This window comes from Artibeus jamaicensis, unplaced genomic scaffold, assembly GCF_021234435.1.
Source record: "Artibeus jamaicensis isolate MK-2021 breed Jamaican fruit bat unplaced genomic scaffold, CSHL_Jam_final scaffold_461, whole genome shotgun sequence".
NCBI lineage: Eukaryota > Metazoa > Chordata > Mammalia > Chiroptera > Phyllostomidae > Artibeus > Artibeus jamaicensis.
The window spans coordinates 8,453,257-8,477,053 of NW_026522045.1; the positions used below are offsets into that span (position 1 = coordinate 8,453,257).

General features: G+C 39.0%; 1 protein-coding gene across 2 annotated transcripts in view; it reads left to right on the forward strand.

Moving 5' to 3' along the window:
- The window catches only part of DNAAF6 (dynein axonemal assembly factor 6), a 71,495-nt gene that overhangs the window by 34,485 nt on the left and 13,213 nt on the right, over positions 1-23,797 (forward strand). For both annotated transcript variants that reach the window (XM_053657515.1, XM_053657516.1), the window contains exon 6: positions 16,169-16,254. In XM_053657515.1, coding sequence (XP_053513490.1) covers positions 16,169-16,254 — 86 coding nt within the window. The remainder of the gene's footprint in view (positions 1-16,168; positions 16,255-23,797) is intronic.

Sequence of the window (23,797 nt, forward strand, 5' to 3'; positions counted from 1 at the left end):
TGGCTCAGTTCTGCTATTGAAGAAGTCTGTCTGGGTGGGAGCTGCTGCCCCTCCAAGTCCCTGCTGCCCCTATTTGATCAATCCATGAGGTGCCCTGAGTTGGAGCAAATTGGGCCCCCACTCCTCCCACTTTGCTGGCTGGGCCTCTGCTCACACACATTTCCTGCTTGCATGAGGTCCCTACTGGGCTGCTTAGTTCTTTTTTTTTTTTTAAAAGTCCCCTTGGGTGTAGCGTGAGATTTCTAACAAGTGTGTGGCTGTCCACACAGTCCAACTCTCTGACCAGTCCAGAGTCTATCTGAGTCACTACCAGTCACAGCCCATCTCTTCTTCCAGCCCCAGGTGTCACCAGGCTCCCCAATTTCTCTGGTACTGTCCCAGCCTGCGATCACTAGCTGCTGGTTATGTGTCACTTACTGCCTTTTTAACCTCCAGCGACTTTACCTATCCAGGTCTCTACTGGTGTGAGTTTGGGACTTCCCTGATCTGAGAGGGGAGGGGGTCTTTTGGTGGCTATCACTGACCTGGCTCTCCTCCAATGCTTCCTTGGGAGCCTTTCCTGCACATGGACTGGGTACCTTCCTGTTTCCTACAAAATCTCCTTACCACCCATTTTTAAGTTTCCTCTGCACATTTTGGCTTCCAAACATCGTATCAGCTGGGGTTCTGTTGGTTGTTCACTCTTTTCTTTAGAAGATAAGCTAGGTTCCCAGTTGGGTGCAGGAGCAAGTGGGCTCAGCTCCCACCCATATCACTGACATCTCCATCTCTCTGATTTGCACATTTGAATGATATAACAGTTTGTCAGGGTGGAAAACTGATCTAAGCAGAGTGAACAGCATGATCAAAGGTATAGTTCTATGGAAGTAAATGGCATATTTGACCACTATTTGGCTTTTTTTTTTGAGCCTCAGAATGCACGCAGTAATAAAATATAAAACAGAATAGGCAGCTTATAGCTAGTTATAAAAACCCTTGAATATCATACCATGTGCTATTGACTGAATTGTGCCCACCCCAATTCAGTATCCCCTAGTGTAATGGTATTCAGAGATAGAGCCTTTGGTAAGTAATTATATTTAGAAGAGGTCATGAGAGTGGGGCTCTCCTGATGATACCAGTGTCTTCATATGAAAAGACACAAGAGAGCTTGCTGCTTACTATCTCACCCTGCCTTGTGAGCATACAGCGAGAAGGCAGCTCCACAAGCTCTCACTAGAAACCAACCATGCTGGCATGTCTGGCATGCTCAGAATTCCCATCTATAGTATTTTTTTTAAATTTATTTATCTTTAGAGGGGAAGGAGAGAGGAAGAGAAACATCAATGTATGGTCACCTCTAGTGCGTCCCCTGGTGGGAACTGGCCTGCAGGGAACTGGCTTACAACCCAGGCATGTGCACTGACTGGAAATTGAACCACAGTCCTCTGGTTCGCAGACCTGCACTCAATCCACTGAGCTACACCAGCCAGGGCCCATCTATAGTGTTTTGTTATGGCAGCCTGAGCAACTAATACACTATGAAATTTGGACTTTATCTTGTGGGCATTAGAGTTATTAAATGTTTTAAAGCAAGTGAGTTTAATTAGATGCACATTCCAGAACAACTGTACTGGCAGATTATGGTGAAGAATTCAGTGGAGATTATGCCAAGAAATAAGTGTTTTGAAGACTGATAGTAGAAAAATCAGTTGATAGACTATTGCACTAGTTCAGGTGAAAAACGTAAAAGAACTAAGATTATGGCAAGGCAGATAGAAAAGAGTGGCTTCAGCAGAGATTTTGGAGGTATCATTGATATGATTTAGAAACTTGTCAAATGTGATTTGTAAAGGGAAAATGAATTAGATTTCTAGCTTTGGTGACTAGGTGAACAGTGATGGCATTAATCAAGGTATGTAATATAAAGTGGTATATCTTTGTATGGTTGTCTCAAAGATGGTTTGTATTTCTTCTTACTCAGAGTTGTCCACATTTTTTACAATTACTATTTATTACTTTTGGAATGACAATCATCAAAGGGTGTTTTTGTTTGTTTTGTGGAGATAAAATATGGAATGCAAAAGAAAGAAGATAAAGTTTTAGGAAAAATAATACGTTTGGGTCATTCTGAGTTTGAACTACCTATAGGAAATTATGTTGCAAGTATCTACTAGGTTGTTAGAAATACAAATCTATGTGGAACTCAAAGATAGGAACTGGAGATGCTAATTCTTAGAGTTTGTGTTTGCCCTCTCCAAGAGTTAGAATATTTCCGTAAATAGATGGCTTTGAATTAGACTTGGAATGGGGACTTCTGCCAAGATGGAGGCATAGGTGGATATCCATGCCTTCTCACACAACCAAGTTTAGAGACAAATAAATATTAGCAACAGAAAACACAGCCAGAACACAGAAAATTGAACTTTTCCGAAGTCTGTTAACAACAAATTCTTCAGTCTGACCAGTAAGGGGCGAAACCAGCTGCTGGTGGAGCGGGGTTGCACAGGAAAACTCGGTCGGACAGACTCAGGCATGCGGAATCCAGGCACAGGGTTGGAACAAGCGAGCGACCAAGTGAGCGGCCACAGGGAAACAGCGAGGGAGCAGGGCTGCAGGTTGACTGTGGTTGCGCATTTGTGCGCGGATAGACAAGCGAGGGAGTGGGCGATTGGACCGGGACCCAGGAGGTCCCCGAGGCAAGCGGCAGGGAGGACACCGCCATTTCCCTGCTCTGACCCCACCTCCACATACAGCGTCATAACCCAGCGACTCTGAGTGGCCCGGCCCTGGTTAACCAACTAAGGCTCTGCTCCTACCCACTGTGCAAAACAGCAGAGGGTGCCGCCATTTCCCTGCTCTGACCACGCCCTCACATACTGCGTCACAACCCAGCGACCTGGGAGTCCAAGGCGCCGCTTCTCACACTTAAAGGGCATGAACAGACCAAAAATGGCTCAAGAAGATCTCAAAGCCCCAGAGCCTATAAATCTAAGCAATGAAGAAATAGCAAAACTCTCAGACGCACAGTTTCAAACACTGGTGATCAGGATCCTCACAGAACTGGTTGATTATAGCCACAAATTAGACAAATATATGAAGGCGAAACTAATTGAAATGAATGGAATTGCACAGGAAACCAATAGCAATGAAAAGGAAACTGGGACTCAAATCAATGGAGTGGACCAGAAGAAAGCAAATAATGGCCAAACAGAAAAGAGTGAAGAAGCAAGAATTCAAAGAAATGAGGAGAGTCTTAGGAATCTCCAGGACATCTTTAAACGCTCCAACATCTGAATTATAAGGGTACCAGAAGGGGGAAAGGAACAGCCACCAGTGGAAAACTTATTTGAACAAATAATAAAGGAGAATTTCCCCAATCTGGCAAAGGAAATAGACTTCCAGGAAATCCAGGAAGCTCAGAGGGTACAAGAAGTTGGACCCAAAAAGGAACACACCAAGGCACATCATAATTATATTAGCCAAAATTAAAATGAAGGAGAGAATCCTAGAAGCAGCAAGAGCAAAGGGGGCAGTCACCTACAAAGGAATCCCCATCAGATTGTCAGCTGATTTCTCAAAAGAGACCTTACAGGCAAGAAGGGGCTGGAAAGAGGTATTCCAAGTCATGAAATCCAAAGACCTACAACCAAGATTGCTCTATCCAGCAAAACTTTCATTTAGAATGGAAGGACAGATAAAGTGCTTCTCAGATAAGATCAAATTCAAGGAGTTCATCATCACCAAGCCCTTATTATATAAAATGTTAAAGGGACTTATCTAAGAAAAAGAAGTTAAAGAAACATGAACAGTGAAAGGACAACAAACTCACAGTTATTAACAACCACACCTAAAACAAAAGCAAACTAAAAGGACAGCTAGATCAGGAGTGGAAACATAGAAATGAAGATCTCAAGGAGGGTTAGCAACAGGGGAGTGGGAGAAGGAGAAGGGGGGAGAAGGTACAGAAAATAAGTAGCATAGACAGTAGATAGAAAATAGATTGGGGGGGGCAAGAATAGCATGGAAAATATAGAATCTAAAGGACTTGAGACACATGGTCATAAACTAAAGGGGGGTAATGGTGGGGATGGGGGTAGGGTGGAGGGGAGTGAAGGGGGGAATAGAACAACTGTAACAGCATAATCAATAAAAAAATTTTAAAAAAAGAATTAGACTTGGAATGAATTAGAACTGATTTCAGGCAGCATGTGTATGCTTGGAGAGGAGGAGTTGTTGATAGGGATACTAGGAAAGTTGCAGAAATGGGACAAACTTGAAACAGCATAAGTGACCCTTGTGATGAGGTCAAGCCAAAGTTGGGTAGGATTAAGGGTGGGAGGTTGGTGTGGGTGGGGCAGGGGAAAGTAGTGGTGGGAAAATGGAGACAATTGTACTCAAACAACAATTAAAATTTAAAATATACACAATGGAATTCTATGCAGCAGGGAGAAAGAAGCAGCTACTACCCTTTGCAACAACATGGATGGAACTGGAAAGCATTATGCTGAGTGAAATAGGCCAGGTATTGAAAGACAAATACCATATGATCTCACCTTTAACAGGAAGCTAAACAACAAAACAAACAAGCAAGCAGAATAAAAACAAAGGACACTGAAATAGAGAATAGGGGGACAGTGACCAGAGGGGAGAGGGGAGGGAATTTAAGGGGAAGAAAAAAGAGGGATTTGTAGGAACAAGTATGAAGGACACAAGGACAAGAACTAAGGGGGGTGGAAATGGGAGGAAGGGAGCACAAGGTGAGTTGGGCTGGGATGGGAGAAATAGACAGAAAACTATACTTGAAAAATAACTAAATAAAATTTAAAATAATAAAATACATAAAAAGAAAAAATAATCAAAAATAGACTTCAAACAGAGGCATTATAAATTCTCATCCAGGTTCTGGCCAGGTATTGAAAACCAAGAGGAATTGAATAAATGAAGTGAGGTTGAGATGGTAGCATGGCTTTAGAGATATGAGGCTGGCAGCCAAAAAGCCGTCATTGAAACAAGTTAGGGAAATGAAGAATGGAAACCTGCCTACCCCTGAGAAACAGGGCTGACTGGGGTAATTGATCTTTTGGGTGCCAGTTGGAAAGTATGGGAAAAGGAACTTTAGATATCAAAGATATGTAGAACTATTTTTTCCTTTTTATTGAATTAATTGGTGTGACACTGGCTAACAAAATTATATAGGCCTCAGGTGCACAATTCTACATCTGTACACTGTACTATGTGTTCACCATCCCAAGTCAAGTCTGCCCATCACCATTTATATCTCCTATACCCTCCTCCACTTCCCTCTGCCCCTTCCCAATGGCTATCACAACATTGTTGTTCTTGCTCATGAGTTTTTTCTTTTTTCTTTTTTGCTCAGTCCCTCCATCCCCCCATCCCTATCCCAGACAGCTGTCAGCCTACTCTCTGTCTATGAGTCTGTCACTATTTTGCTTGTTAGTTCATTTTCATTAGCTTCTACCTATGAGTAGGACTATATCGTATTTGTCTTTATCTGTCTGTTTTTGACAGGAAAGGGGATGGGTGCAGGGGGAAGTAGGTCAGTTGATTCCCATTTTCACCATGGGTGATGTACAACAGACTATCTCTAAAATCCAAAAATGAATGGGGCTACAGTTATTGATATTCTGCCAAATGATCCATTGTTTGTTCTAGGATAAGGGAAGAGCTGTACCCACAAGCTATACCTGCAGATAGCTTGATACTTTTTTTCAGCTTCAGCGAATACATAACATTTTGGTACTCCTACCTTAATGGATCTATATTGATTAGGGGACTCTTTGATGTGACCTAAGAAACAAGCTATTAAGCTGGGTTTTTATTTTTCATTGTCACCTCCTCACCAATATATGAACCTTACTCCATCTCTCCATCTCATTGGGAATGGAGTGAGAGTCAAAAATGGGATAAGGGTCTGTCACTATCTGCAGACACAGTCAGAAGTCATATGTTTATCTCACATATGCACCCCCAAAAATGCTATCAATCATTCTGAGCAAAGTGTCTACCCATCCTGAGAATTCACTTACTTCTTCAATGACCTGTTTCTCAAATCCTGGATAAAGCAGTCATATTTGTTTACTTTTTTTTTGGTATGCCTTTAAGTTTTTTTTTTTAATTTTTTTATTTAATTATTTTTCAACTACAGTATTCTGTCTTTTACTCCTATCCCAGCCCACCCCCCTTGTGCTCCCCACCTCCCTCCCATTTCCAGCCCCCTTAGTTGTTGTCCATGTATCCTTTATACTAGTTCCTGTAAATCCTTCCCCTTTTCCCCCTGAAATTCCCTTCCCTCTCCCCTCTGGTCACCGTCCCCCTGTTCTTGATTTCAGTGTCATTGTTTTTATTTTGCTTGCTTGTTTGTTTTGTTGGTTAGCTTCCTGTTAAAGGTGAGATCCTATGGTATTTGTCTTTCAGCATCTGGCATATTTCACTCAGCATAATGCTTTCCAGTTCCATCCAAGCTGTTGCAAAGGGCAGGAGCTCCTTATTTTTTTCTGCTGCATAGAATTCCATTGTGTAAATGTATCATAGATTTTTTGATCCATTCATTTACTGATGGGCACCTAGGTTGCTTCCAGCTCTTGGCTATTGTAAATTGTGCTGCTATGAACATTGGGGTGCATAGGTTCTTTTGGATTGGTGTTTTAGGGTTCTTAGGATATAATCCCAGCAGTGGTATTGCTGGGTCAAAAGGCAGGTCCATTTTTAGTTTTCTTAGAAAATTCCATACTGTTTTCCATAATGGTTGTACCAGTCTGCAATCCCACCAACAGTGAACTAGGGACCCCTTTTCCCCACCACCTCTCCAACATTTGTTGTTTGTTGCTGTTGTTTGTAAGGAGAGCAGCCTCAGTGGTGTGGTAGGGACCAATTCTGGATTAAAAAAAGCTGAGGGGTGAATAGGAAGTTAGGATGCAAAGGCAGCAAATATAGATTGTTCTTTGAGGAAGTTTAGCAGGGGAAAATAGGAAAAATAGGACATGCTTGTTGAAAGGAGACAGGATTTAGGCAGGGATGTCCAAACCACAGCCTACGACCCACATGCAGCCCAGGATGATTATGAATGTGGTCCAACACAAAATTATAAACTTACTTAAAACCCTTTATTTGCTCATCAGTTTTTCTTAGTGTTTGTGTATTTAATGTGTGGCCCCAAACAACTCTTCTCCCAGTGTGGCCCAGAGATGCCAAAAGGTTGGACGTGTGTGTGTGTGTGTGTGTGTGTGTGTGTGTGTTTAGGATAGGAAAGACTTAAGAATGTTCATCAGTTGGTGACAGGGATCAATTCATTCACTTGGGTAATATTTATTGAGTGCTTACTGTGTGTCACTAAAGCTAATGAGAAAATAGTAAAAAAGTAACAATGGTATGAGCTCCTAGGAGACTTTTACAAATGGCTGGAGGCATTTTTAGTTATAGGATGTTATTGGCATTTAGTACTCAAAGGCCAGGGATGCTCTAAATCCTTCAATGAGAGGGACACTCCTGAAAAATGAACAGTTGTCCTTCACAGAATTAAAAAAAGAGAGATTAAAGGTATGACAGCGACCACTCAGCAATATCACACACTGTTGATTACTCCTTTCTTGAAACACATTTTCTCTCTTTAATGACCTAACACTTTCCTGGTTTGCCTCCAAAATCATGGGGCATTCCTCATTGCTTTTGGTTGCAAATCACTGGCTCTTCCACTTGTGCCTGAAGTTCTCTAGGTGTCTGAAAAATACCTCTGTCTTTTCCCTCTATTATCTTTCTATCTAGACATCTGGCTTTAAATACTATTTATTCCTCTAGGCTTGACCTCTCACGCTTGTTTAATAGGCTCTTCAAATCTAATGTCTAAAATAGAACTCTTTTTTCTTTATTTTTATTGTTAACACTATTACAGATATCCCCATTTCCCACCCTTACCCACCTACACCCAACCCCTGACCCCTTTCCCTCTTGCCATCACCACACTGTTATCATTGTCTGTGAATTATGCCTGTATGTTCTTTGGCTAATATCTTCATCTTTGTTCATCCAGTCCCTCCTCTTCCCCTTTGACAGCTGTCAGTCTGTTCCATGTGTCCATGCCTCTGTTTCTATTTTGTTCATTAGATTCCACATATAAGTGAGATCATATGGTATTTGTCTTTCTCTGAAAATCTTATTTTACTTAGCATAATAATCTCCAAACTCTTAATTGTCTTCCCCAAACCTCTTTCTCATTGATCTTCCTTATCTCAGTAAATGGCAACAACATTCACCTAAATTGTAGAAGCTAAAAACCTAAATCATTCCTCATTTCCCTTCCCTTTGTACCTTATATATAATCCATCAGCAAGTCTGGCTAGCTCCACTTTCAAAATGAATTCTAAATCCATCTAATTTTTATTACCACTGTAACTACCACCATGTTCCAAACCACCATCACCTCTCACCTGGACCATTATGATTCCCTCTTTACTTTTGTCCTTCCTTCTACTCATGTTTCCACAGTGTTCAGAGACAGTCTTTTGCTCAGAACCCACAATGGCTTCCCACTGTATTTAGAACAAATCCAAACTCCTTTTCTTGATCTGCAAGGCCCCATATGATCCAATGCCTACCTATTTTTTCAGTTTCATCTGATGCCACATTTTTTTTCCTTGTTCATTTTGTTCTAGCCATTGTGGCTTTCTTTCTGATTGTTTAATATGTCAGAATATTTCCAGATTCCTTGCTGTTCATTCTATTTGCAATGTTATTTCTTAAGAAAAATGATAATTTTACCTCATATTTCTTTCTTGTTTAAATGCATCAGTTAGTACCTTCATAACTACACTATATAATAGTGGTAAATACTGGCTATTGTTTTGTATTTCTCACTTTAATGAGAATGTTTCTAGTGTTTCCTCATTCAGCTTGATACCAAATTTTACATTGTGTGTTATGGAATTATTTATCTATTCTTATATTATTGAGTCATGAGCAAGAATAGATGATGTATTTGATCAAATGCTTTCTTAACATTTGTGGAAATCATGTGATTTTTTAGGTTTGCTCTATTGATAAGTTATGGTAAATTTCTGAATATTGAAACATCCTTGAATGAATCTATTGGTAAATTATGGTATATTTCTTAATATTTAACCATCCTTGTATTTATTCACTTATTCGACAATATTTTCGAGTGCCTCCAATGTGGCAGTCTAAGTACTGAAGATACTGTAGTAAACAAAAGATAAGGATTACTGCCCTCACAGAGCATACCTTCTAGTGGGAGAAAGAAATGAACAAAAGAAATACATAATCTTGGTTGTACATTGGAAGGTGATAAATTCTATGGAGGGGAAAAGAACAAGGTGGAAGTGATAGGGAGTACTGGGATTGGTTGTGGCAGCAATTTTAAATAGTGTGGTCAGGGACTGTTTCCCTGAGAAGGAAGTGTTTGTGCAAAGACTTGAAGGAGATGAAGAGGTAAGGCTAAGATGTTGGGAAGGTTATCTAAGTGGATATTTAAATGACGAAGATTTAAGACATAAGTTAATGTTTAAAATATCAATGGAGAACAAAGAACTATTAGAAAACGTGGAGTGAGGTTGTGACCCAGGAATTGTAGATAATTGCAGCAAGGAGGGTGATTGATGGTATACTGTGAAGACATGAGATTTATTTTACAAAGCTGGAGAAAAGGCTCAGGCCCAGTGATATGAGGGGGATGGGAGAAAGTAAAATAGGCACTAATTAAGAAGGCTATAAGGGATGCAGTGTCCTGAAGGGAGATCTAGATTTCAATAAGACTAAGAAGTTGAAGAGAATATTCAAAGAGGCTTATAAGATAAGGGATGAGATACTATGTGTTCCAGAGGGCCTACTCCAAGGGGTAGAAAATGGAAACAAAATAGGAGATATGAAGATCCAGATGGTAATTATTAGGTGATAAAGAAGGGCATGGGAATCTGAGGCTTCTTGTGTTTATTGACAAAGATAAAAATATAATAATTTTAGTTCTGTAATTCTCAAGACAGTTATTGGTGATGAGGCTAAGGGGAGGAAAGGTGGCCAATCTCTCAAAGGAGAAGGGCTAAAAGCCCCTTCCTCAAGGGGCTTTTATTGGGTTAATTTGCACAAGAATATGGGTAAGGATCAAACAATACACAGCATTCAAAGAACTATGAGGGCTTATTCTCAGTCAGGGTCAGATAGCTAAAGAGCCATAAAACTTTGAGGAACAAACTTAATGCTTGGACCCTTATTATTTAAATGAGAGCATTCTAAACAAAGCAGGTTTCACAGGATTTTACATATTCTTTCTTATGCCTGATTACCCCAGATCCCACTCTAGCCAGCAAAGGGCTGCACCGCCTTCCCCATCACAGGTGTTTAGGTTTAAATTGATTGGAGCCAGGAAGCGTTTCTCCCACATGGAAATGGGGACTCAGGCTATGTCAGAATAGCCGGGGGGTGAGGGTCCCTCATTCCCTCTTTGTTGCAGCCCCCGAGTCCTTCCATGATGGCCTCCCAAGTGATCCTATCTGGCTTAAGTTGCCCCCCCTCTGAGGGGTCATATCCATCATAAACTAACCAACCAAGCATTGGGGGCAGAGGAGGAAGCAGAAGCAGTGCTTTCTACCAGAGACAAGCTTTGTCTTCTAAGTGGCTCACATTCCAGAGGTCGCTCACTCAGCCTTAGCCATGGGGGGCAGTTACAACTCCTGAAACCAGGCAGAGTGGTTCCCAACACCTATTCCCCCATTCTTCCCCCTCGCACTCCTCACTGATAATCCTCCATATGATCTCCATCTCTGTGATTCTGTTCCTCTTCTAATTGTTCATGTAGTTTTGTTTGTTTTTGTTTTTGTTTTAGGTTCACTTGTTGATAGTTGTGAGTTTGTTGTCATTTTACTCTTCACAGTTTTGATCTTCTTTTTTCTTAGATAAGTCCCTTTAACATTTGATATAATAAGGGCTTGGTGATGATAAGCATTTTTTTCTGCCCTTCTATTGTAAATGATAAGTTTGCTGGATAGAGTAATCTTGGATGTAGGTCCTTGCCTTTCATGACTTCAGATACGTCTGTCCAGCTGCTTCTTGTCTGCAAGTTTTGAGAAATGAGCTGAGAGTCTTATTGGAACTCTTTTGTAGGTAACTGTCTTCTTTTCTCTTGCTACTTTTAAGATTCTCTCCTTATTTAATCTTGGGTAATTTAATTATGATGTGTCTTGGTGTGTTCCTCCTTTGGTCCAACTTTCCTGGGACTTTCTGAGCTTTCTGGACTTTCTGGAAGTCTATTTCCTTCACCAAATTGGGGACGTTCTCCTTCATTGTTTTCTCAAATAAGTTTTCAACTTCTTGCTCTTCCTCTTCTCCTTCTGGCACCCCTATGGTTTAGATGTTGGAACATTTAAAGTTGTCCTGGGGATTCCCAAGCCTCTCCTCATTTTTTTTTTTTTTGGAATTCTTGTTTTTTCATTTTCTTCAAGTTGAATGTTTATTTCTTCCTTCTGTGTTTTAGACTCTATTCTGTTTCTTTTTGCTTTGATCTTTATTCCCTTCTATTCCCTTTGGGCTTTGTTTTTTGTTCTTTTCCTAGTTCTTTTAAGTGCAAAATTAGATTGTTTATTTGAGATTTTTCTTGAGTCTTGCAAGAAGCCTATAATTCTATAAATTTCCCTACTTAAATTGCTTTCACTGTGTCCCTTAGAATTTGGGTTGTTATATTCTCATTTTCATTTGTTTCAAGATATCTTTTGATTTCTTACTTGGTCTCATTGTTAACACATTCATTTTTTAGTAACATGTTTTTTAGCTTCCATGTTTTTGTGCATTTTTCATTTTTTCTCATGATTGATTTGTAGTTTTATACCATTATGGTCAGAGAAGATCCTTGATATTATTTCAATCTTCTTAAATTTACTGGAACCTTTTTTTTGTCCTCAGATGTGGTCTACCTAAAAAATGTTCCACTTCCACTTAAAAAGTATGTATATTTTGGTGCTTTGGGCTGAAATGCTCTGAAAATATCAATTAAACCAACCTGATGTAGTATATCATTTAAGGCTGCTATTTCTTGTTGATTATATGTATGGAAGATCTATCCATATATATGGGATTTTAGAATCCCCTACTGTTACTGTATTACTGCCATTCTCTCCCCTTATGTCCATCAGGATTTGTTTTATATATTTAGGTGCTCCTGTGTTGGGTGCATAAATGTTTCTGAGTGTTATATCCTCTTATTGGATTGCTACCTTTATTATTATGCAGTGTCTTTCTTTGTCTCTTACTATAGGGTTTTTTTTTTCACTCAATCCATCCATCCCTCCACCTAGGTCTAACCCCCACCCCACAACAGCTGTAAACCAGCTCTTTCTCTATAGTCTCTCTCTGCTTAATCAGATATAAGTATTGCTACCCCAGGTTTTTGTTCTATTTCCACTTGCATGATGTATCATTTTCCATCCTTTACTTTTAGTCTGTATCTTTCATTCTGAGGTGCATCTATTTTAGACTGCATATGTATGGGTCTTGTTTTCTTTTACATTCAACTACCCTATGTCTTTTTATTGGAGCATTTAAGACATTTATATGTAAAGTGATTATTGATAGATACACATTTATTGCCATTTTATTCTTTTAAAAATATTCCTATGTTTTTCCTCCTCCTTCTCCTCTATTTTCTTCTTCAAGAAGACCCTTTAACATTTTATGTAATAATGGTTTGTGGCAACAAACTCCTTTAGCTTTTTCTTCTTTGTCAAGCTCTTTACTTGTCCTTCAATTTCAAATATTAGCCTTGCTGGGCAAAGTAGTCTTGGTTGTAGGTCTTTGCTTTTTATCACTTTGGATATTTCTTGCCAATCTGTTCCACCCCAAAAAGTTTCTGTTGAGAAATCAACTGACTGTTTATGGGAGCTCCCCAAAGGTGACTAACTTTCTGTGTGGCATTTAAACTTCTCTGTCTTTAATGTTTGCCATTTTAATTATGATGTGTCTTGGTGTGGGCCTCTTTCAGTTTATCTTGTTTGGCACTTGCAGCAATTCCTGGAGTGGTGTTTCTTTTTCCTTCTCCAGGTTAGGGAAGTTTTCTGTAGTTGCTCCTTCTAATACATTCTTAATACCATGCTCTCTCTCTTCTCCTTCTGGTGGATATTATGCTTCATGTTGTCTCAGAGGATAGTTGAAACTATCCTTATTTTTTAATTTCTTTTTCAATTTTGCTGCTCTGATTGGGTGTTTTCTACTACCATGTGTTCCAAATTGCTGATTTGATCCTCTGCTTCATTCAACCTGCTGTTTATTCCTTCATTTCAGATACTGTATTCTTCATTTCTGACTCTATTTTTTATTCTGTTTTTCTTTAATACTTGCTATCTCTTTATTGACATTCTCACTAAGTTACTTGAGCATCCTTATAACCATTTTTTTAAACTTTATATCTGAGCTTCCATTTCATTTAGCTCTTTTTCTGGATATTTATCCTGTTCTTTCATTTGGGACCTATTTCTTTGTCTCACCATATTGGCTGCCCCTTTATGTTTGTTTCTATGTATTAGGTAGATCTTCTATAACTCCCAGTCTTGGTAGGGAGACCTTATATAGTAGGAATCCTGTGGGACCCAGTGGTGTAGTCTTCTTGATCACCTAATCTTGGTGCTCCAGGAATGTCCCTTATGTGGGTTATATGGTTCCTTCTGTTGTAATCATGTCTTAATTGCTATTTCCCCCATTCATGTATGGGGTTGGCCCTCAGGCTGGCTGACTGTGAAGATCAACCAAAACCACAGTGTGTGAATTGCTGTGTAGATGCTAACCGTATGAAACAGAATTCACCTCAGCAGGGTCTGATGCCTGCGATGATCTTTTTTGGAAATGCCATTTGTGAAGCTAATTAGATCTTGCTCTGATGTTGACTGAAGTTGGCCACTGGTTATATTTATTCTGGGGCCTCTCAATGGAGAGACTCTGGTGCTGGCCAGTATCTGACTCTGCCTGTGACTAGCACTGGCAACCTATTTAGAGCTACAAAATGTTCCACAGTTTGTGACTGCCTCTGCTGGGCCTAGTTGTGTGCAGGAAGGACCAAGCTCTGCACAAAGGACAGTTTTTATTACCACTGGGCCCAGGGGCAGGGGAAGGTCAGCAAAAGTTTCAAGGTACCCCGAGATCTGCCTCTGTATGCCTCTACTGGCCAGTTGCTTGATAACCTCAGTGACCAAAAGATCCTCTGGTAGTTTTCAACTTGCATGAGGTAGGTCTCAATGAGTCACCATGTAAGGGTGATTATTGTTCACTAGATTGATACACGTTCAAACTCAGTTCCCATACTGGGTCTGAAGCCACTTAGCAAATGTCCCTGGGTATACCAAATCTAGCTGCCACCCACTGGGTGCTACAGACTTTTGTGATGGAGCTGGTTCTCAGGGAAGCATCACCATGAGGCCAGAAGAATTTATCAAGCCCAAACAGACCAAGATTTGGCCATATGAATGAAGGACTATGTTCCAGTTGGACATGTGAAGGAAAAATGACCCCATCCTAGAGCCATACATCTCAGTCTGTCCAAGATTCTGCCACAAGCCTGAGCTCAGCAGGGGAGGAGGAATGGGGAGTCTGGAGGATGGGGCTCGTGAATCTCCTGTGAGGAGGATAGGATATATTTAGATAGTAGGACCTCTATAGCTCAATTTACCTATATTTGTATATACACATTTAATAAAGTAAGTTGTAACTCACAGACATGTATGAGTACATAGTTTATATTGCAAAAATACTATTACCTCCTTTAAGTTTATTATAAGGAACTCCATTTTTTCCTATTAGTTATTCGATATGCATTGCCCTCAAAACCTTTAGCTTTTTATCCTTGCCATTCTAGCTCTGAAATTACTAGATGTCCACTATTTCAGGTCTTTTAGCTCATTTTAAATAGGGCTTCATAATTTACCTTAAGCTTATGTTTTTTTCTTTGTTTTTGTAAACCATATGTCATGACATCTCAGATAGACAGATACATAAATAATCAACTTCTATCAAAATTAATTAAATTAGAGGGATGAGACCTTGTATTATGATAAAATATACCTAATATAAAATTTGCCTATTATATATAAAAATTTGTCTATTACATTAAAATTAGAATTTAGTACATTCATAATGTTGTGTAACCATCCACCAATATATAATTCCAGAACATGTTCATCAGCCCAAAGGAAATCTGTACTCATTTAAAAGTCACTCCTCTTTTCTTTCTCCCCAGCCTCTTGCAACCACTCATCTGTTTTCAGTCTCTATGGATTTGCCAATTCTGGATATCTCACATAAAAACCCTACAATAGGTGGCTTTTTGTGCCTGGCTTCTTTCTCTTAATTTAATGATTTCAAGGTTCATCCTTTTAATAGTACTTAATTCCTTTTTATAGCTGAATAATGTTCCATTCTATGGATATACCACATTTGGGTTATCCATTCACTAGTTCATATGCATTTGGGTGGTTTTCTCTTTTGGCAATTGTGAATACTGCTACTGTGAATAAAACATTACATGCATATTTTTGTTTGAACATCTGCTTTTAATGCTGTTGGGTATATATCCAGGAGTGTAATTTCTGGGGCATCTGGTAATTGAAATGAGTCATTTTCAAGTGAAATCTTACCAAACTAATAAATATTCCCATTTTATGTAGAAGAAATATTCTTATTTTACTGATGTAACAACCTTTCTAGACTCCTTTATTTCTCTAGGAAATGTGGTATGGGAGCTTATATCAGGAGACTACCAGATGGCATAATCCACCCATACTTAACATAAAAACTAAACTTTTTTTTAATACAAAGGGCCCACTGATATAAAGGCAGTTGAAGGTCTTCAGCTTGAACAGGTACACTGGAATGCACCTTTAGACAATGAAGGCTACAGGCAAGTAACTGAAATATTTCTATATAGCTTTGAAGTTAGAGAGATGTTAGTCAAATTACAAACTATTGGGTCACTCACTAAACTTCCCTGTATTTCAGTTTCTCCATCTGTAAAATGTTGGTAATGATCCCTGCTACTTAAGATTGTTATGAGGAAAGGGCGTAGCCTGATACATAGTTGGAACTTAATAAATATTTGTTCTCATTTCCCTATATTTTCTTATACTTTCCAAATTAAGTGTTCTTCAAGATAACAGCATTTTCTTCTCATTTTCTCTTTCAGGTTAAAATTAAACTGCCAAATACAAACCCTTCTGAAATTAAAATTAACGTCCAGGAAATGATCCTTGACCTTTGTACTCCTGATAAGTGAGTAGAACTTAGAACTAGAATACTGTATTATAATATTAATGAATCTTTAGTCAATATTCTTTTTAAAATGCACATAGTTATTTTGCATCACCCATGAAATCTGAAGAAAAGTTAAAAAATCTCCTAGTCATTCAGATCTTTGAGCTACATAATATAAACATAAATATATTTGGGAATGCTTAGATTATTTTCTACTGTGCATTTGTACATTTGGAGTAGGTTGATATCACCAAAGCACAGTCCTTGACATTAAAATTGGTTGGCTTATCTGTCAGGAAAAATAACTAGAGGTGAAAATCCCTTAAATTGTAAGTCTTACATATGTTTTTTGTCCAGCGATGTCATAAGAGAAGAAATATTTTTAAATGTGTTGGATATGGTGGGGGCTCTAAGATTAAATTAGTTATATTCATCTAAAAATGAAAAAAATTTCTTGTCATCGGTTACTTAAAACAAAAACTCTAAGACCTGATTTATCACTAGATCCTCAAATTGTATGAATACATTTTAAAATAATACATATGATACAGATGATAATATAATGATTCAATTAAATATTTTGATATTTTCAAAATAGTCTTTTTTTAAAGATTTATTTACATATTTATTTTGAGAGAGAGGGGAAGGGAGGGAGAAAGAGAGGAAGAGAAACATCAATGTGTAATTGCCTCTTACATACTCCTTACTGGGGACCTGGCCTGCAAGCCAGGTGTGTGCCCTGACTGGGAATTGAATTGATAACCCTTTGTTTCACAGCCTGGCATTCAATGCACAGAGCCACACCAGCCAGGGCTTAAAATAGTCTTTTTATTACACAAGTTCAAGTCATGTTCCAAAAACAGAGGGCAAACAGTAAAAAATAATGTAAAATGTTTATCCTGAAACCCATATGAATCAGTCCTGTTTCCCCAAATTAATGCTATAAAGAGGGAATCAGTGGAACCTGGCGTGCTAGATAAAATACTTAAATATCTCACTGCTTTGTTCACTTTCATCTGGATATATAACAGTGAGCACACTTTGGTTTACTACAGTGGTGCTTTCTCCATAACTCATCAACATATTAAACTGGGTGTGAGGAGCTGTCAACTACTGGCACATTTTCTTCTTTCCATGATCAGTACCTATAATTCTACTTTGTTGATACTAGAGCTTTAAAATAATAAAAAGTAGATTCCTCATACAAAAGACTTATATGTCTAAACAACACAATGTATATACATACCTTAACCTTGATTTGTACACTAGATGCATTTAAACCAAAATGATCTTCAGATGAATACCAAATAAGAAAATAGCAAATATTTCCCATTACTTATATAGTAATTTCAAAAATGTTTCCTTGTGTTTGTCTCATGTTATAAAAATTACATTGAGTATTCCTACCATTCACTTCAAGGAGTATTGTAATTTTTTTCATTGCATATTATACACACATTTATTCTTGCACCCAACCTTTGCAAGGAATGTTAGTAAAATGGACAATCTTCCATGATATTTGTATACATGTTAAATTAAAGTACACGCATATCTAACACGATGGAGTTAATTTCCATTCCTCTAGCAGTTCTCACTGTCATCATCAGTCTTTAGGCAGCTGCTCTTGGTGCTGTCGTGCCAGATATCTATGAGATCCCACTAAATGAAAGACTCACACAGAGACACATTTCCATACAAAATGTGGACTGCATTAGGTCAATTGATCATACTGTACTCATATGTTAAATGATCACTTCAGAGAGATACTGACTTTTAGGGAAAAATCATTAAGATAGAAGACAGAAGACAGAATTAAGGTTTTTACCTTATTTCTTAAAACATTGGAGCATTCTCTGAAGCCATGCTATTTACTAAAATTGTATTGTTGGAAAAGTGTCTTGTTTTCTTTTCTTTTTTTTGTGGCTTGTATTTAGAGCAACCCAGCTATTATCTAATCTGCAACTAAATTTATTTATAAATATATTAATCCATTAAATAAGGTGACATAATACTTCCCTATTGTTCTAGCTAATCATACCAAGGGCAGAAAACTAATAGAAGTCAGGACCTGGCCTGGATTCCTACTATCCCTGCTCTAGCAGATAAAACTCTGAACAAGAAGGTCTTTATGAAAATGATGTTTAAACTCCATGTCCATCCCCAATTGACTTGAAGATATAATCCTACTCAATACACACAGATACTGAGTCATACATGGGGCCTTAGCAATTGTAATGCCAGTAACCTACTTTTGATCCAGAGCTTTCTGTTTTCTTTTTTGTTATCTTATTTTTTTAATATTTTAAAATATATTTTATTGATTATGCTATTACAGTTTTCCCATTCCCCCCTGCATTATTCCCCTCCCTCCCACCTGAATTCCCATATTTTACTTTATATCCATGGGCCCTATACATAAGTTCTTTGGCTTCTTCATTTCATATATTATTCTTAACCTCTTCCTGTCTATTTTGTACCTTCCATTTATGCATCTTGTTCCCTATACCTTTTCCCACATTCTCCCTTCTCCCCCTACCCCCTGATAAACCCTATGTGATCTCCCTTTCTGTGATTCTGTTCCCATTCTACTTGTTTGCATACTTTGTTTTTGTATTTCTTTAGGTTCAGTTGTTGATAGTTGTGAGTTTGCTGAAATTTTAATGTTCATATTTTTTATCATCTTCTTTTTCTTAGATAAGTCCCTTTAACATTTGATATAATAAGGGCTTGGTTATGATGTACTTCTTTAACTTGACCTTATCTGGGAAGCACCTTATCTGCCCTTCCATTCTAAAGGAAAGCTTTGCTGGATACAGTAATCTTACTATAGGTCCTTGCCTTTCATGACTTCAAATATTTCTTTCCAGCCCCTTCTTGCCTGCAAGGTTTCTTTGGAGAAATCAGCTGAGAGTCTTATGGTAACTCCTTTGTAGGTACCTGTCTCCTTTTCTCTTGCTGCTTTTAAGATTCTCTCCTTATCTTTAATCTTGGGTAATGTAATTATGATGTGCCTTGGTGTGTTCCTCCTTGGGTCCAACTTCTTTGGGACTCTCTAAGCTTCCTGGATTTCCTGGAAGTCTATTGCCTTTGCCAGATTGGGGAAGTTCTCCTTTATTATTTGTTCAAATAAGTTTTCAATTTATATAAAGACCTTTATAAATCTCAGAAAATCTCAGATATTTCACGCTGCAACTTTTTTACTGATATGTCCCCTAGAGCAAGGAATATAAAGAAAAGAATTAACAAATGGGATCTCATCAAAATAAAAAGCTTCTGCATGGTGAAAGAAAATAGTATTCAACTGTATGGGAAAACATATTTGCCAATAATACCTCAGACAAGTATTTAATCTCCAAAATATGCAAAGAACTTATACAACTCCACTCTAAGAGGACAAATAACCCAATTAAAAAATGGGAAAAGGACTTGAACAGACACTTCTCCAAGGAGGACATACAGAGCATCCAGAGACACATGAAAACATGCTCAATATCGCTAGCTATCAGAGAGATAAAAATTAAAACCACAATGAGATACCACTTTACACCAGTCAGAATGGCTATCATAAACAAAGCAACAAACAACAAATGTTGGAGAGGTTGTGGGGAAAAGGGGTCCCTAGTTCACTGTTGGTGGGAATGCAGACTGGTACAACCATTATAGAAAACAGTATGGAATTTTCTCAGAAAACTAAAAATGGACCTGCCTTATGACCCAGCAACTCCATTGCTGGGACTATATCCTAAGAACCCTAAAACACCAATCCAAAAAAACCCATGCACCCCAATGTTCATAGCAGCACAATTTACAATAGCCAAGAGCTGGAAGCAACCTAGGTGCCCATCAGTAAATGAATGGATCAAAAAATTGTGGTACATTTACACAATGGAATTCTATGCAGCAGAAAGAAAGAAGGAGCTCCTGCCCTTTGCAACAGCTTGGATGGAACTGGAAAGCATTATGCTGAGTGAAATATGCCAGGCGGTGAAAGACAAATACCATATGATCTCACCTTTAATAAGAAGCTAAGCAACAAAACAAACAAGCAAGCAAAATAAAAACAATGACATTGAAATCGAGAACAGGGGGACAGTGACCAGAGGGGGAGAGGGGAGGGAATTCCAGGGGAAAAAAGAGAAGGATTTACAGGGACTAGTGTTAAGGACACATGGACAACAACTAAGGGGGCTGGAAATGGGAGGGAGGTGGGGAGCACTGGGGGGGTGGGCTGGGATAGGAGTAAAAGACAGAATACTGTAGTTGAAAAATAATTAAATAAAATAGAAAGAAATAAAAAGAGAAGACATTTTGTTCATAGGGCAGAGAACATGTGACTTGATTTTCACTGAATGGACTACTACCGTCGGTCAAATGATAATCAATTACATTGTAATTATTAATAATACCCAGATACTTAGTATTATTTAACCAAAAGAAATGAATAGTTTATTTAATTCACATTTTTAAAAACTTTCTGGACTTCCGCCAAGATGGAGGCATAGGTGGATGTGCCGTGCCTTCTCACACAACCAAGTTTAGAGACAACTAAATATTAGCAATAGAAAACACAGCCAGAACACGGAAAATTGAACTTTTTGGAAGTCCGTTAACAACAAATTCTTCAGCCTGACCGGTAAGGGGCGAAACCAGCTGCTGGTGAAGCGGGGTTGCACAGGAGGACTCGGTCAGACAAACTCAGGCGCGGAATCCAGGCGCAGGGTTGGACCTAGTGAGCGACGGAGCGAGCAACCAGGCGAGCGACCTCGGCGGAGCCAGCGGGGGAGCGGTGCTGCGTGTTGACTGTGGTCGCACATTTGTGCGCCGGCGGACAGGCGAGGGAGTGGGCGGTTGGACCGGGGCCGGGTGGGTCTCCTGGCTAGCGGCAGTGGAGGGCGCCGCCATTTCCCTGCTCTGACCCCACCTCCACATACAGCATCATAACCCAGCGACTCTGAGTGGCCCGGCCCAGGTGAACCACCTAAGACGCTGCTTATCACCCAGCTGTGAGAAACAGCAGAGGGGGTCGCCATTTCCCCGCTCTGACCACGCCACCACATACAGCGTCACAACCCAGCGACCTGGGAGTCCAAGGCGCCGCTTCTCACACTTAAAGGAGGCGAAGAGACCAAAAATGGCTCAAGAAGATCTCAAAGCCCCAGAGCCTATAAATCTAAGCAATGAAGAAATAGCAAAACTCTCAGATGCACAGTTTCAAACACTGGTGATCAGGATGCTCACAGAACTGGTTGATTATAGCCACAAATTAGACAAATATATGAAGGTGAAACTAATGGAAATGAATGAAATTGCACAGGACACCAATAGCAATGAAAAGGAAACTGGGACTCAAATCAATGGAGTGGACCAGAAGAAAGCAAATAATGGCCAAACAGAAAAGAGTCAAGAAGCAAGAATTCAAAAAAATGAGGAGAGTCTTAGGAACCTCCAGGACATCTTTAAATGCTCCAACATCCGAATTATAGGGGTACCAGAAGCGGGAAGGGAACAGCCACCAGTGGAAAACTTATTTGAACAAATAATAAAGGAGAATTTCCCCAATCTGGCAAAGGAAATAGACTTCCAGGAAATCCAGGAAGCTCAGAGAGTACCAAAGAAGTTGGACCCAAGAAGGAACACACCAAGGCACATCATAATTACATTAGCCAAGATTAAAATGAAGGAGAGAATCCTAGAAGAAGCAAGAGATAAGGGGACAGTCACCTACAAAGGAGTTCCCATCAGACTGTCAGCAGATTTCTCAAAAGAGACCTTACAGGCAAGAAGGGGCTGGAAAGAGGTATTGCAAGTCATGAAATCCAAAGACCTACAACCAAGATTGCTCTATCCAGCAAAACTTTCATTTAGAATGGAAGGACAGATAAAGTGCTTCTCAGATAAGATCAAATTCAAGGAGTTCATCATCACCAAGCCCTTATTATATGAAATGTTGAAGGGACTTATCTAAGAAAAAGAAGTTAAAGAAACATGAACAGTGAAAGGACAACAAACTCACAGTTATTAACAACCACACCTAAAACAAAAGCAAACTGAAAGGACAGCTAGATCAGGAGTGGAAACATAGAAATGAAGATCTCAAGGAGGGTTAGCAACAGGGGAGTGGGAGGAGGAGAAGGGGGGAGAAGGTACACAAAATAAGTAGCATAGACAGTAGATAGAAAATAAAAGGGGAGGGCAAGAATAGCATGGGAAATATAGAATCTAAAGGACTTGAGACACATGGTCATAAACTAAAGGGGAGGGTATCGGTGGGGATGGGGGTAGGGTGGAGGGGAATGAAAGGGGGAATAGAACAACTGTAACAGCATAATCAATAAAAAATTAAAAATAAATAAATAAATAAAATAAAAACTTTCTGCTTTGGCCAGCTAGTGAAACAGAAGCCACAATCAAAAAACCTCCCAGCACACAAAAGCCATGGACAAGACAGTTTCATGGAGAATTTTGCAAAACTTTTCAGGAACAGCTAATTCCTATCCTTCTCAGACTATTCCAAAAAATCCAAGAGAGGCAAGATTCCTTACTTTTTTGAAGACAGCATCATCCTAATCCCAAAACTAGATAAAGACATAACAAACTAAGAATACTGCACGCCAGTATTGCTGATGAACCTAGATGCTAAAATCCTCAACAAAATATTGGCAAACAGTATCCATCAATACATTAAAAAGATCATATACCATGATCAAGTGGGATTCATCCTAGGGATGCAAGATTGGTACAATATCCATAAACCAATAAATGTAATACATCACATAAACAAAAGGGAAGACAAAAATCACATGATCATATCAATAGATGCAGAAAAAGCATTTGATAAGCTACAGCACCCATTTAGGATAAAAACACTCAGCACAGTGGAAATAGAGGGAGCATTCATCAACATATTAAAGGCCATACAAGAGACATCTATAGCCACCATCATACTCAATGGGCAAAAACTAAAAGCTTTCCCACTAAGATCAGAAACAGGACAAGGATGTCCACCCTCATCACTTCTATTCAACACAGTATTGGGAGTCCTAGCCACAGTGATCAGACAAGAAGAAGAATTAAAAGGTATCTAAATTGGAAAGGAGGAAGTAAAACTGTCATTGTTTGCGAAGGACATGATCTATCTTCTGCATCTATTGCTACGATCATGTGATTTTTGTCTTCCCTTTTGTTTATGTGATGTATTACATTTATTGGTTTGTGAATATTGTACCATCCTTGCATCCCTAGGATGAATCCCGCTTGATCATGGTATATGATCTTTTTAATGTATTGCTGGATACTGTTTGCCAATATTTTGTTGAGGATTTTAGCATCTAGGTTCATCAGCAATATTGGCGTGTAGTATTCTTACTTTGCTATGTCTTTATCTAGTTTTGGGATTAGGATTATGCTGGCTTCATAAAAATGTTTGAGAGTCTACCTCTTCTTTGTTTTTGTTTTTTGAATAATCTGAGAAGGATAGGGGTTAGCTATTCCTGAAATGTTTGGTAAAATTCTCCTGTGAAACCATCAGGTTCAGGGCTTTTGTGTGCTGGAAGTTTTTTTT